Raw genomic sequence first — 13525 nt, 5'->3', positions numbered from 1 at the left:
TAAATGCTTAGAATGTGTTCACTGTGACGAAATCCTTCCGTTGAAATGAAGGGTATGGAGACAAAAGGAGAGAGTGCATGGTGTAGAGCTGGATATCTCTGTTAGTTGTCAGCGTTAGTCCATGGGTATGGAATGCTAATGAGTAAAGGGTCTCTCTCTCTGTCTCACCCCCTCCCTTGCTCGCTCGCTCGCTCCCACCCTCCCTCGCTCCCTCTCGCTCTCTCTCGCTCGGGGAGAGCAGCGGATCGATAGCTGACCTGATGGTTTGGCCAATGCTTTATTTATCTGGCCAGGCAATGATATTATCAGCCTTGAACGTTATATACAGCAAACGTCTTCCTAAATCAACACAAAGGGATCGCTTACACAGCGATCTGTTCTCGCAACCGACTCCCTCGCTGTCTCTCTCTCACTCACTCACTCACACACGCCAGCTTGCACATACATAAACGCGCGCGCACGCTCAACACACAACACACACCACACACACACACACACACACACACACACACACACACACACACACACACTCAGGCGTCCCCTTATGTTACGTTCACAACTGGATATATTTTATACCACTGTAGTATTGGATTTGATCCATGGCTTAAAGCTTGTCTATGAGGTCTGCGGACGGCAGAATTATACTGCGATCATTGAGATTGTTAGGAACAATTGTACGTCATTCCAGGACGACAACATATTATCACCATTTCACATAGAAAGCAAACAAGCCATCTTATGACACACAAGCAGACATCCATGCACTATTTTTAGAATGCTAGGCTCTTTCCCACTGTGCTGTTTTCAACCATTCACCAGAGGTGTTAGAATTGCCAAGCGATGATGAAAAACGCGATGGCCATTATCGTGTATGTCTATTCATTATGCATAAGTCAATACCTGAAATAGAAGTTTATAACATTGTCATAGCTCATACTTGAGAGGATCATTCACGCATCCCAAAGATTCAATTTGAAAATATTTTCTCAAACTGTTTGTCAAAAGTGACTTAACGTAGGCCTAACATTGGCGAAATTAACGGATGTTACCCCACACAAGCTTGTTATTGCCGTGTGACTGCTCAAGACGTGTGGAACCATTGGTTGCATGAGGTTTTGGAAATAGGGTCGCTGACAACTTAGGATAATAAATGTTTCGCTTTCAGACAGATATCTCAAACGTGAAATCGCACCCAGCTGCTTGTGCAAGCAAACAAATAGCCCCGTGTTAGGAGTCATTCACTTGTGGTTTGATGGATGAAACCAGACAAAGGTAAATTGTTATTTAACTCATTTGGGAATAACACTTTGGTAACCAGAGTTTCCGAAATGACCGAGACACAAATGGGGCCTATAGTGTGTTACAGATCCCGTTGCCTTACCCACTGTCATCAGTCAAGTGCAACAATACGATATGATAGAACATCCCAATCGTGTCACACGTTTATTTCTTCTTCAGAAAAGCAGCTAAAATACCAGCAGCATACAAGACCCAGAGAGACCATTTGTATAACATATTTGAACGTTGAGTGATCTACAACTATGAAAGACTTCTGCCTGAAAACACATCATCCCAAACACTATAGGCCTATGGGGTTAATGAAAAGCCGAATACCAAACTATTGTTTGCATATGTGGGATTACAACAAACCTCTTTAAATTGTCCTAACTGTTGGAAAATGAAAGCAACACCATCGATTAATAAATATCACTTATAGGTTTACCAAACTGTAGCCTATCATTGCTGCTTGTAGTGAATCATACTGCTTCATTAACTAGAAACACATGGCTCGAATTATGTTATTTTGAATTGATTTATATAGCCCGTAGTGTAGAGATTGTACAACATAATGCGCTCAGCAAAGGATGAAAGTTGGAATTCTAGAGGGGTTTAGAATACATTATGTGAGAACAACCAGTTAAAAGCTGCATTTAATATGCTGGTAAACAATTTAGTCGAGGGCTGTACATATAGGCTGGAATTGATCGAGACTCGTCATCAACGACACTATTTTCAGTAAATGTTATATTTTTCTAATTAAACATCTCTTCATATGCGGGTAAACATAAACTAGGATATTAGCCAAAAAACCTAATAAATATAACACATACAACCAGATTTATAAAATAAAATATTTAGGGGGACTACAATATAAGAAAAGTTGTGGAGTAGGCCTAGGATATGAGCTAAACTTTCAAATGAGCCCAAAAGCCTATTTCTTTTTCCAATAAGATTAAATGGGTAATTTGTCAAATGCTAAGGTATAATATGTACAATTTAGCTCTCAGGTGTTAGAATTAGTGTTTAAACTATATAAAAAAATGTGTTTAAGCCTATTAATTTAAAGCAAAACTACAAGGGCTCATTCTCCAACTGTGAACTGGCCAACCGGCCAACATGCTCATGCCATTGTTAGTTCATCATTATTGATGCCATTTTATTACACATTATTGAGGACATAACACAATTAAGGGTTACGTTGATCTGAGAAATACCGTGTTGAAATATTACCAGAAGCTTTATGGGATGAACACTGCTTCAATCATGACCACAGGTCGACCGGGATCAACTAAGGCCTGCTCATCTTTTGACCAGATGAGACCGTGATAACTAGACCGAATAGTTCTACTCCTGTTTTCAAATCTGTAAAACGATTAGAGATAGGCCCTCATTTACGACATTTCACAACATCACTAGCTTAAGCAAAAAACAAGTTACTCGTAAATGAATTAATCAGGGAACATACAATCAAAGCAACCGCCGCCACGATACGCCCCCACCCAAACCGAAAATGGTGATATAAATACAATTAAGACATGTGGCTGTCTCCGTTCAGCTTCCATCCTCACGCTAGCTTTCATCGTAGGGAGATCGTTCAAGAAATTGGACGTCTATACATGTCCTCATCATGCTACTATCTCAAGATCGACTGCAAGGCAAAGGCTACAAGACACCGTCTTCTTCCTCCCAACATATCCCAAGTTTATGTCCTTATTTGAGTCTGATACAGTATGTGTATTATGCATATGAACAGTATACTGAGTTATTTCTGTACGTCAGAGATCTGCTCTCGGGTCCACATTCTTTGTAAAGGGTAAGCAGACATTGTCACGCAAGAGACATGCAGCCCCTGTACACGAAGCTACTATACACTGTGCAGACAAACATCATAATCCAACACGTTGAGGTCTTCGTCGATGCATTCATTATAAATGTAGGCTATAGGCAAGCCAAGGCTACATACACACTGATTTCCCTCCGCATATTTCCTCTCTCATTTGTCACTGTGCACTCCGCGTCTGTCTCTCTATCTCTCCTCCACTCTCTCTATTCCAACACAATACATCACATTCGATGTTTCTATCGTCTGGCTTACATGCTGTAAAATACATTTTCCAGATTGATCATGCATATCACATCTGTTTTACAGCGAGTGCAATCCTTAGCTAAAACGCATGTCAATATTGAAACAATTCTATCAAAGGGTACATTTTTTTAAACAGGCGAATGCAGATGTTTGGAGACAGTCATAGTTGAATTGAGAATCCCCTTGATTAAGCCACAAGTAGGCTTGTGGCTTAATGAAAGCACTGAAAGCAAGAGAAGCTCATGCTTTCATTGCTGTCTGGGAAAGTATGAAACATTAATGCGCTCACAGGCAGCGAGCAGCGTCACTACTGTCTAATTCCGCGCATCGTTGTGTTTATACTCAGTCGTGAGTGAGCGACTAGGTGAAACAGTAACATATAGCTGCTATGCATTGAGTAGCCTACCAGCCATCCAATCTAAACAACGCCTGTCCTATAGCATAACATGATAGTGTTGTCTTTTCCCATCGTTCGCCAAGCTCCATTGGGAAGAATAGAGGCAAAATGCCTATAATGAAATAGAATTTGGGGTGTAGTATGCAAGACAACACTTGAAAACGCACATATAAGGCAAGCGTAGCCTAAACATGTGTATGAAGATGAGTGGCATTATGCTATCCCACACAATAAGCATGAGTGCGCATCTCGATCTTCAGAAGAACATTCTTGAGAGTGAGACATTGTTGCCTATTTCTTTTTTAATAGTACAGTCACCATCACACAACTTCATCAACCGACCCTTCTGCAAAAGCTGCATTATGAAGTAAGCAAATTGAAGGCAACAACCAATGAAATTCAAGAAACAATGAAAATTTCAAGACTAAACAAAGAAAATGTATTTGAAACGATATATTAAAAGTGCTTTTGATTTTCACGTCTCTCCTCTTTGACTGATGATCGACTCCTCAAACACTCATAACCAGGAGCAAGACGTCCTCTCGTCAAAATGTCCACGAGGTCGGTCTGCTGTTGCAGGTCCATAGTTCGACCATCAGTAGTGATATTGTCATAGCGATTAGACTTGTATCTTATTTGTCTAAATTTCTTTATTTTTCTGTTTTAAATTCCCACTTCAACTTTTAATTCTCGGAGAACGTAGCTTCGACAACATATATATCGCACTCATAATAAGAAGCAAAATGTTATATAAAAATTATTAGTATAGAATCACAGAAAAGCTGGTTTAGAACCAGAAAAAATACAAAACAGAGGGGTACATAGACACAGGACATTTCTTATAATTGCTTGGAAACATAATTTTCCCGCTAAGTCTTGTTTTTCATTTTATTTGTTTGGTTTTTTTTTTTTACAAAAAAGGAAAATAAAGACTAGTATTTTACAAAATGAAGAGTACTGTTCTTGAAGATGAGAGTGGATTTAAACAGGTGTAAGTCCAGTTCCATATTTTCTGTACATAACGTATTCCATCTCAGATCTTAGTCCCAAAAGACAAAAAAAACAAAAACATGTCATGTCTTCCAATATGTTCAGAAAATGTCCTATATATAGTCTTCTTGTACGGGATGCTGAATTTTGGTCCTTTTTCTGTCTTTTTGTCACTCTCATTCGGATCATTGGATGGACATGTAAGGCCAGTTGAAGCTGCTCCCGGATAATAGCATATCCCTGATGAGGGTTTCAATAGGAGTTTTACCTACCAAGCGGACGAAGAACAGCTGCTCAATTACCGACGAGGAGACGGTGCGGAGAGATGGAAGCCGCAGCAAGAGCTTGCCAAAGCGGCTGGGCTGGTTAGGGTACTGGCTCCTCACGTATTCCTCCAGGGCGCACTGAGACTTCTCCTGCAGGCTTTCGATGTGAGCCGCATCTGACAGGCCGCAAGCGTCTGTGCAGGCAAAAGAGAAACACAAAAGAACCCTGGTTATCGTTCAACATCAACGTTACGTGTTATTGACAAAGTGAAATTAACAAACACACTGCCCAAACATGCTACGTCACCTTGAGTAAGAGGAACTGTCATATAGAATAAACAAGGGCGATCTGTTGAAGTGGGGAACGCACCACATAGAGGCAGATGATACCTCTACACGTTCATAAACCAATCAAAACAGAGAATATGCAGCTAACGGGCATGGGAAATGGTGTGCTGCAGAAGACTATTTATTGTATAGCGTTTTGCAGTTCCAATCGAGGGAGCAGTGGAAAGGTAGGCAGGCCCACTCGTGCTTTCTGACTCAGGGGACACAAGTCTATGGAAACGTATAAAATACATTGATGAAAGTGAAATTGCAATGGTTATAATATGACCTAATTAAGCTACTCTCGATAAGCTGATATACCATGCTTGGCCTGTTTTTCAATGTAGCCTAGTAAAGGCCCTGGAAGCAATCAAATGTATTAGCAGGGGTGAAGTCAATAGTCACGCAAAAAACACGTAAAAATACGAAAAGGAGCCAGCACAACAACACATGCGACATGTGTTTTGTTCGTAGCCTATATAGTCGGGGGTTGTTCATTGCACATTGGCCTAAATGGAGAAATTCACTCAATGTTAATGTCTTCAGATATGTTTGTGCATAGTAGTCTACAAGCGAAAGTGTTTATCGCACAGGCCACGGCATACTGCTGTGCCTAGAAATCTGCATTAAACGGCTGTGCAGGGCCAAGCATAACAGCATTTGGACCGTTATGCATAGGCCTGACGATTTTGTATTAAGCCATTGCTTTGTAACAATACATTAAACACCGGACAATGGTATCCGAGAGGCTTTTAAACCTCATCTTGATTTCTCAGGGCGATAACTCACTACGGCCAGACACAATAACCTTATGAACTCACGGACTGCGCGGGGCCAACGCGGAGATCTTGGGTTGATTTACTATATGATCTTAGACGAGGCAACACAGTCCCATGTATGCAAATCCGTTTGGATTAACTTTGATAGTCTATATTTAATACATAAAACAATTAATCGGGGCGAAATGAATTATGTTTTAAACATCTTGCAAATATAAACATGTGAAATACAATGATTAAGCTCAAATCATATCGACGACTGAGCTGCAGCGAATGCATGAGCCAAAAGAAAGCTCGTGAAAGGGCACCCCATAGTTCACCAAACATAGAACTAACCCTTGCGTCATAATACAACCTGAAAATATCTGCACATAAAGACATCTATTTCATAGATTCACATTGAATAAGTATGTGAAAACAGATTACGAAAAATATCCTACAATGCATAACTGGACATAATATTAATCATAAGAACACGACGACCTAAACTAGGCTACCCCTATGGGTTTTATTTTTGAATAAATAAATAAATACATGTCAACACAGTAAACCTTGACTACAACTATAGTTTGTTATGCATGGTTGCCTCTTGCTAAAATGGAGAGAACCAAGGTTAAATCTAGTCATCTTAAACAACTATCTATGTAGTTGTATTTTATGTTAAATTTGATATAGCCTAATAACGTAACAACAACTTGGAGCAAGGCACACAATGTCGTCATGTTATGTTAATGACTAACAGCCTAGAAAAAAAAAAACATAAATTCGCATTAGCAAAGGTAGGCTATAGGTAAACCAGGAGGGCTTGATAGGTCATATAAATGTGCCTAAAAGGGAACAGTCACATGTAGGCCTACAAAACGAGAATATAATGTTTGTATGCTAAGGACATAAATGTCCTCACGGGCAGAAAAGGCAGTGGTAAAGTCTTCATGTCACTAAGGAGGGCAAACTAGAGGACTAGAGGGGGTTTATTGGCCATGGTCAAAACATGTTTACTGATCACTCAACCTGTCTGTAGGCTATACAATCCTCACGATTTAAAAAAATAATCTGTACAAAATACTTCATATGGATATGGCTATTAATATAATAGCCTATAACATAATATAATATGCATAATATAATATAATATGAAAGGAAATATATTTAGCTATTCAGAGTAGGCTATAGGATATATTTAATAGGCTATAATTCAGTAAAAATGCTAATGCTAGGCTACTTTAGGCTAGGCTATAGGTGGTCACCAAGCATAGTGTTTTTTGAGAACATCGAGAGTGAAAATATGTTCTAGAAAATAAGATAAAAACACATATTACAAAACACAATGATGTTCAAAATGGTACTTAATTGTGAAATGTATTGATTGAAATAATGCTATTTAATGAGAATTTGTTCACTTCAAAAGAGCCACATAAGAGCTCTTTTGAGTCACGGTCGATTTAGGCTTCTTTATCCACTAGGCCTACTTATTCTCCATTATCCTTATGCGACTGCTTGCAAATGGTAATGGCAGCAAGTGTCCACAATCAAACCCAAAATATCTATATTATTACACGCGACAGGAACGGTGACCTTGGCTCAGCCAGATCTAGTAATGACCGGTCATATGTAGACTATGCCTTCTTTTCCAAATTTGGGATTCTAATATTTTACAAGAAAATAATTGTGAGAGGAAACATCTTTAAACTAAATACATTCCGAATATATCTCAAGCATACCGTTGTTCTGACAGAAATGTATAGCAGAGTAAAACAATGACATATTAGGCTATTTAATCAGTATTTCTTTGAATAGGCAGCTAGGGATTATTTCCTGTTTTACCAAAACATGAAAACATGTGCCGCAACTCGTACATAGCCTACATCAGGTGCCACACCGCAATTCTGCTTTTATTTATGCATATCATATGTATTTAAAAAACGCCTGTTACATGGACCAAACACTTCTGTAGACCTAGTTATCAGACTTATACAAAATGTAATGCGATTCACTTATTATACTGTCCCACAGTTATTAAATAGTATATTGTCTTTCAATCTATTCCTACGTGGGAGTAAAATACACATAAAAATTACGTTTTTGAAAGTCGGTTTGTTTACTTCTCTTACGCTCTGAGTAACACACAAAATGTATCACTGTGGATATTTGCAGCAAGCCATTGTCAAAAGAGCATGGAGTAGCCTGCACTAAACAGCCATGGCCTCTGTGTCAGTGTTGTTCTCCCTGTCTTCCCCCCTCACTGCCCGCCTATTAGAGAGAAGGCCTCAGCAGCGACATGGGAAACACTCACCTGATGTGAAGAGTACTATCGCCTTGATGCAGCTGTACTCTGCCGAGTCAACGTGGAGGGCCTTGAGCTTCTCAACCTGCTCCTGGAAGATTCGAATGTGATCCATGAAAGCCACGACTCGGTCCGCAGACATTGGAGAAGCGTGGAGGCCTGCTGCTGCGAGCAGAGGGGCCACATGCAAAGGCATGGAGCACTGAGCCGCGTTTAGCACAAACAATTCGCTCCACGTCAGCCTGAGAAGGGACACCTGGTCGGTGATCTGCAGATCTGGAAAGAAAGGGATGTTCCTCGCCCATTCCACGGCGCTGAAGAGCAAGCGAGCTGCCAGCTCGCAAATGTTCTCAATACCCATGATATTGTTGGGCTGCATGCATTGGCTTCCATATCGGGACGTCGGGTAAGGCTCAGCCCGAAGCAATAACGAGATGTATCCGGAGAGATAGCAATGGCCGTTCAGAGGGTCCCCGTTCGTCAGCCCGTACTGCCCTGGGTTCGGCTGGGTTGGAGGCATTCGTCCTCGCTGAACCGCTGACAAAAAGAAAGAGAAGGAGAGGAAATGTGCATCCAGAACTGATGAACATTGTTGCATGTGCAACCTATGCCGAGAAGCATTAGGCAAGCTAGTGTTTTCTGCTCTGAGATAAGGGAGTAACATTTCCCATCACAATCTAGTTCAAACTGTACATTACACAGTGTGTAAGATTGTGTGTTGTTTAAATAAATAATAATATGTTCAATATCTAAGAGTGACCGTAGCCTACATGCTAAGTGTTGCACTTTCTACATAAGTATCGACTAGGCACGCATCTAGATTAACACACACACACACACACACACACACACACACACACACACACACACACACACACTTAAAATATCTAACATAACGGATGCTTTAATACAGGCCTACAATGCCATTTAGACCTATGCTACATCTAGTTGTTCACTGCAGCCCATGTGTCAGTTTCATTTCGTATAATGTATTCCTCCATTACATATGTGTTATGCTGCACTGAAGAAGAGTGGCAAAAATATATCAAGCACAATAAGAGTAAACGCCTTCTAAGCCTATAGTTCACTCGAGGAAGAATATTTTAACAACGTGCATTAAGTATAATTGGTCTAATTGTATTTTTATTGACAATATTTTGGGGGGATAATATTAAATAACATGTATGGTAATTTGGTGGTTCATTTAAAATACGTGTTTTGCTATAATTTGTGCTCCAAAGAGAGGGAAAGTTACGGCCTATCATACATTACAAGGCTAAACAAATGTGCACCACACAAATTCTCGAGCATTAACGTCAGCCTGCTCAAGCTGCTTAATCTGTCTAGTCAGCATATGGAATAGGGAGACGATGTGGTTATGTTGTCTGTTCGTCTTAATGCACAGACAAACCAAACAGAAGTCTATCACTACACATGTAAGGACGCGCATTAGCATGCATGTTATCTCTCACACACACACACACACACACACACACACACACACACACACACACACACACACACACACACACACACACACACACACACACACACACACACACACACACACACACACACACACACAGCCTTTGGTATCTTGAATCAAATAAACAGCTGCTTTGTTTTAGCCTTCGACTCGTACCTGTTCCCTATCTTTTGTAGCTGCATTGCATTTGACCCTCTCTATTAGCTAAATGCGCACACATACACATCCCCTCAAAAAACATGGTTGTGCAATGTGCTCAGCCGTATGTATGTGACCTTTTATGCAACATGGCAGCCCTAGTTGTCAACGAAACGTAGGACGCATCATCCTAAGTGCCATTAAAAAAAGATATTCACCTTCCCGCCGCATTCCCACTTTTAAACATTTCTTCAGCCGGCAGTATTGGCACTGATTTCGGTGGTGTTGGTCAATGGGACAGTTCCTATTGGCACGACATGTATACGTTAAGTTCCTTCGGACACTCCTCTTGAAGAAACTTTTGCATCCCTCGCAGGTGAACTGACCATAGTGCTTGCCGCTCGATTTGTCTCCGCAAACAACACATTCTATATGCTGTGCGCCACTCTGTCCAGAATTCTGACTCCCCTTGTCTCCAGCAGTCCCTGGTGTTGACGGGGGTCCTGGCTGACTTGGGGTCTGCGGAGTGTGCGGTGCTGCCGACGCCGCCTGCAGTTGCTCCCTCGCCGGCTGAGTTGCTGGATTGGGGCCGCTTGGAGGTCCTCCGACCACGTCTTCCTGCGGATCTCGCCAGACGCTAACTACCATTGCCATATCTCGGGCCCGGAAAGTGCTATAAAGCGAACGGATCGCTGGGATTTATAAAGCAAGGGGAGCAAAAATATCTCAAACACAACAGTGCAAAGTCAAATCGGAAGAAAACAATCTCATAAGAGAAAGAAGGGAGCAGAACACGATCAATACATTGAAAATACAGGAGGCGATAGAATAGGCACCCGATCAGGATATGCAAGTATCGGGAGGCCAGTTCCAATGTAAATTGCAGTCAGCCATTCAGGAACCCAATCTTGAAGAAAAAGCGAGCCAGCCGTAACAAAAAAAATGCGGTTCGTTATAAAATAGCCAGAAAGGAGGCAGGAGCGATTCACATGGGCGTAGAAATGAACATAAAATAGATGCGATCCAAAGTACTGCGAGAAATAAATTCCCTTCTCCTTTCTTCCTTGCTCCTTACTCCCGTCTTCGCTGTTGGAGGGGAGGAAAAACTGAAGAGCGGAATTCTACATCTATATTCTTAAATACATTTCATTTCGACCAGCAAAAAGACCGCGTCGCCGAAGTGCCCGTGTAGTTTCACCTCTCCAGTACAATGGAGCGAAGGCGAAAAGATAAAAAACAACAAACAACAACTAATAGAATATGCAAGAAGGAGAGACTCAAAATTGAATGCGTTTAAACGGGAAGACCAGCAGAGCAATGTTTCCGAAACGGGGATCTGCGCGAATGTCTGTATATAGTGAACTTTGACACTACTATTGAAACTGACACGTTTCTATGGAGATCGCTACGCCTTATATGGTGCTCGTGTCAAGGAGCCAAGAGAGGGGCTGCTGGCAACTGATAATCAAAGGCGACTGACTGGCCAGAGCCCTGCATTGAGGGGAGAGAGAGAAAATGGGAGGCTAAGGTTAGCCAAGCCTCTTTCTCTCCATTGGTTAGAGTCCTCGTTCCTTGTTACCTACGACTGGGGTCTCTGACAAGCACAATTTACATTGAGCTCGCCCTGCGCTGCTATTTACTTTGAAACCTGATTAGTATTAGTCTATTGTCACAAACAGATGAGGAAACCCTGGATAGAATGGCCGAAATAAGGGTAAAAGCGAGGACAAAGCTTTGTGGACGTGAAATAAACAAACGTGCTAGGCGAAAGGGACTGGCATAGAATTCCTCAAAGTTTTAAATGGTTTGTTTGGGACTACCATATTCATTATACATGCGGGGGACATTATTATTGATGTATCGTGTGTTTTATTATAGCCTACAGCATTTGGTGGTGTGTAATACTGTATATGCTTCAACTTTACATTTACATTGTCAAAATTCGGGTCCAAAGTTCCAAAGATCAAATTCGGAAAAATTGTAAGAAATTCTGCATAATAGATCATTCGTGAATAGGCAGACAGGGTGCGATGGCGCCAGCGAATCTCAAAATTGCATCGACAAAATAACAAATACTCTATAACAGTTGAGGTTTTAAGGCCTACACAATCACTGAACGGGTGTCAAATTATGTTTTATAATGACAATAATTCAAAATCATGTCAAGTTGTTTGAAAATTGCACGGGAATTCGGGATTTTTGTATGTGGATACTGAAGCCTGCATGCGTCTCCAACTCAAAAATGTCTGGATCAGTCTGCCATCTAGCGTACAGTATACAATTACATCCACATAGTAATGCATAACTCACTGTGATCATGCATGTAGTATTCTTATCAACTTTGTAAAATCATAAAGACAAGAAATAAACTCATGAAAATTGCTTTCTATGTATTTATATTTTTACAGATACTGTGTTCCTGTGATGAAGATTTCAAACGGAGCAGCTGGTGCCTGTTTTGTAGATTTAGGAAAGACCTTCCAGGGTAAAATCACTAAAAATTAGTGGAACTTAGCACAAATAACATTGACACGGGGTAGTTTGAATATGACAACATTTCGCCCACATGGTAACCAAAGCCACCAGAAGTGTATTCAGTGTGCTTACAAGCCTGGTGCGCCGAAATGCATACACAATAGCCGAACTTAAATAGAGTATAGGGTATGTGAAAATAAAGTGAATAGTTTATGAATACCTTTGTTATGTCTGTCCGAGTGTAGTCAGCTATTAAAAGATAATGGAGCGCAAATATGCAAGTACCCCCCTTGTTAACGCATAGGAGGAATGGGTGTTTTTACGTATTCAACAACAGAACTCTTCCCGTCCCGGTCTCGGACACTGCACGGAGACTCCCGGTCATGTTTCCAGCTCTTTGAAAAGGTGAAACGAATAAGATTAAAATGGACAAAGAATTTTCTGTAAGTGTATCATTAAGATTTGACTCCACAGATCGGGAAGAGAGCTGGACGGAGAGAGAGAGAGAGAAGGGTGACAGTGAATGAGAGCAGCGGGAAGAAGGCTATCGCACGAAAACAGGAGCGAAAAAGAGAACGTGGACAGCAGGGTATTAAACGAAGAAGCACTCAGCGACAACTATTAGGCTATAGTGGACGGGAAACATCGGTACCTGAATCACCAGCCAGGCAAGTACAACATTTATTTCTCTTCCACCTATTCACAAGAAGCTCTAAAGGAATGAACAATACATTCTAGCCTCGCCACACTACCATGCAACCCATGTAGGCAACCGTTATCTAGTTTATCTGTCTAAATGTCAAACAACCACTGTTAGGCTACATTCCAGGGCGAAACTTTTTAACCGAACTTTGGATCCTTTCCTTGACATCTTTACTGATTTGGGAACCCGTTTCTCCGTTTAAAACTGTCGTCAGCAATATATACGAACATCGTTGATGCTGTTACCGCAATTCAGGGAACCCTTTCCAGGTTATGAGCATCTCACCTGTGCAAGGCTATTTGTTGCATGATCA

The 13525-nt window shown here is 41.0% G+C and overlaps 1 protein-coding gene and 1 long non-coding RNA gene across 2 annotated transcripts; one reads left to right on the top strand and one right to left on the bottom strand.

Annotated features, from left to right (window-relative positions):
• Positions 1–4394: 4394 nt before the first annotated feature.
• On the bottom strand, positions 4395–11160 carry LOC118374531 (nuclear receptor subfamily 2 group F member 1-A). The gene is made up of 3 exons (XM_035760963.2): positions 10253–11160; positions 8420–8947; positions 4395–5214 (listed from the first exon to the last, which is right to left on the bottom strand). The coding sequence occupies exons 1-3, from the start codon at positions 10686–10688 to the stop codon at positions 4940–4942; spliced, it is 1239 nt and encodes a 412-aa protein (XP_035616856.1). The 5' UTR covers positions 10689–11160; the 3' UTR covers positions 4395–4939.
• Positions 11161–11690: 530 nt separating this feature from the next.
• LOC118374533 (uncharacterized) lies at positions 11691–13176 on the top strand. The gene is made up of 3 exons (XR_004823625.2): positions 11691–11838; positions 12443–12519; positions 12847–13176. It is a non-coding gene; the product is annotated as an uncharacterized LOC118374533 (long non-coding RNA).
• Positions 13177–13525: the final 349 nt, after the last annotated feature.

Source organism: Oncorhynchus keta, chromosome 14 (genome assembly GCF_023373465.1).
Source record: "Oncorhynchus keta strain PuntledgeMale-10-30-2019 chromosome 14, Oket_V2, whole genome shotgun sequence".
Lineage (NCBI taxonomy): Eukaryota > Metazoa > Chordata > Actinopteri > Salmoniformes > Salmonidae > Oncorhynchus > Oncorhynchus keta.
The sequence above is the reverse complement of the archived record's forward strand: the minus strand, read 5'-3'. Positions and strand labels throughout refer to the sequence as shown.

Excerpts from the sequence above, each read along its gene's own strand:
- LOC118374531 (XM_035760963.2), bottom strand. The coding sequence starts at position 10,688 with ATGGCAATGGTAGTTAGCGTCTGGCGAGATCCGCAGGAAGACGTGGTC. Across the intron at positions 8,948-10,252 it reads AGTGGGAATGCGGCGGGAAG|CGGTTCAGCGAGGACGAATG; the intron begins GTGAATATCTTT and ends TCTTTTTGTCAG. Across the intron at positions 5,215-8,419 it reads GATAGTACTCTTCACATCAG|ACGCTTGCGGCCTGTCAGAT; the intron begins GTGAGTGTTTCC and ends TTGCCTGCACAG.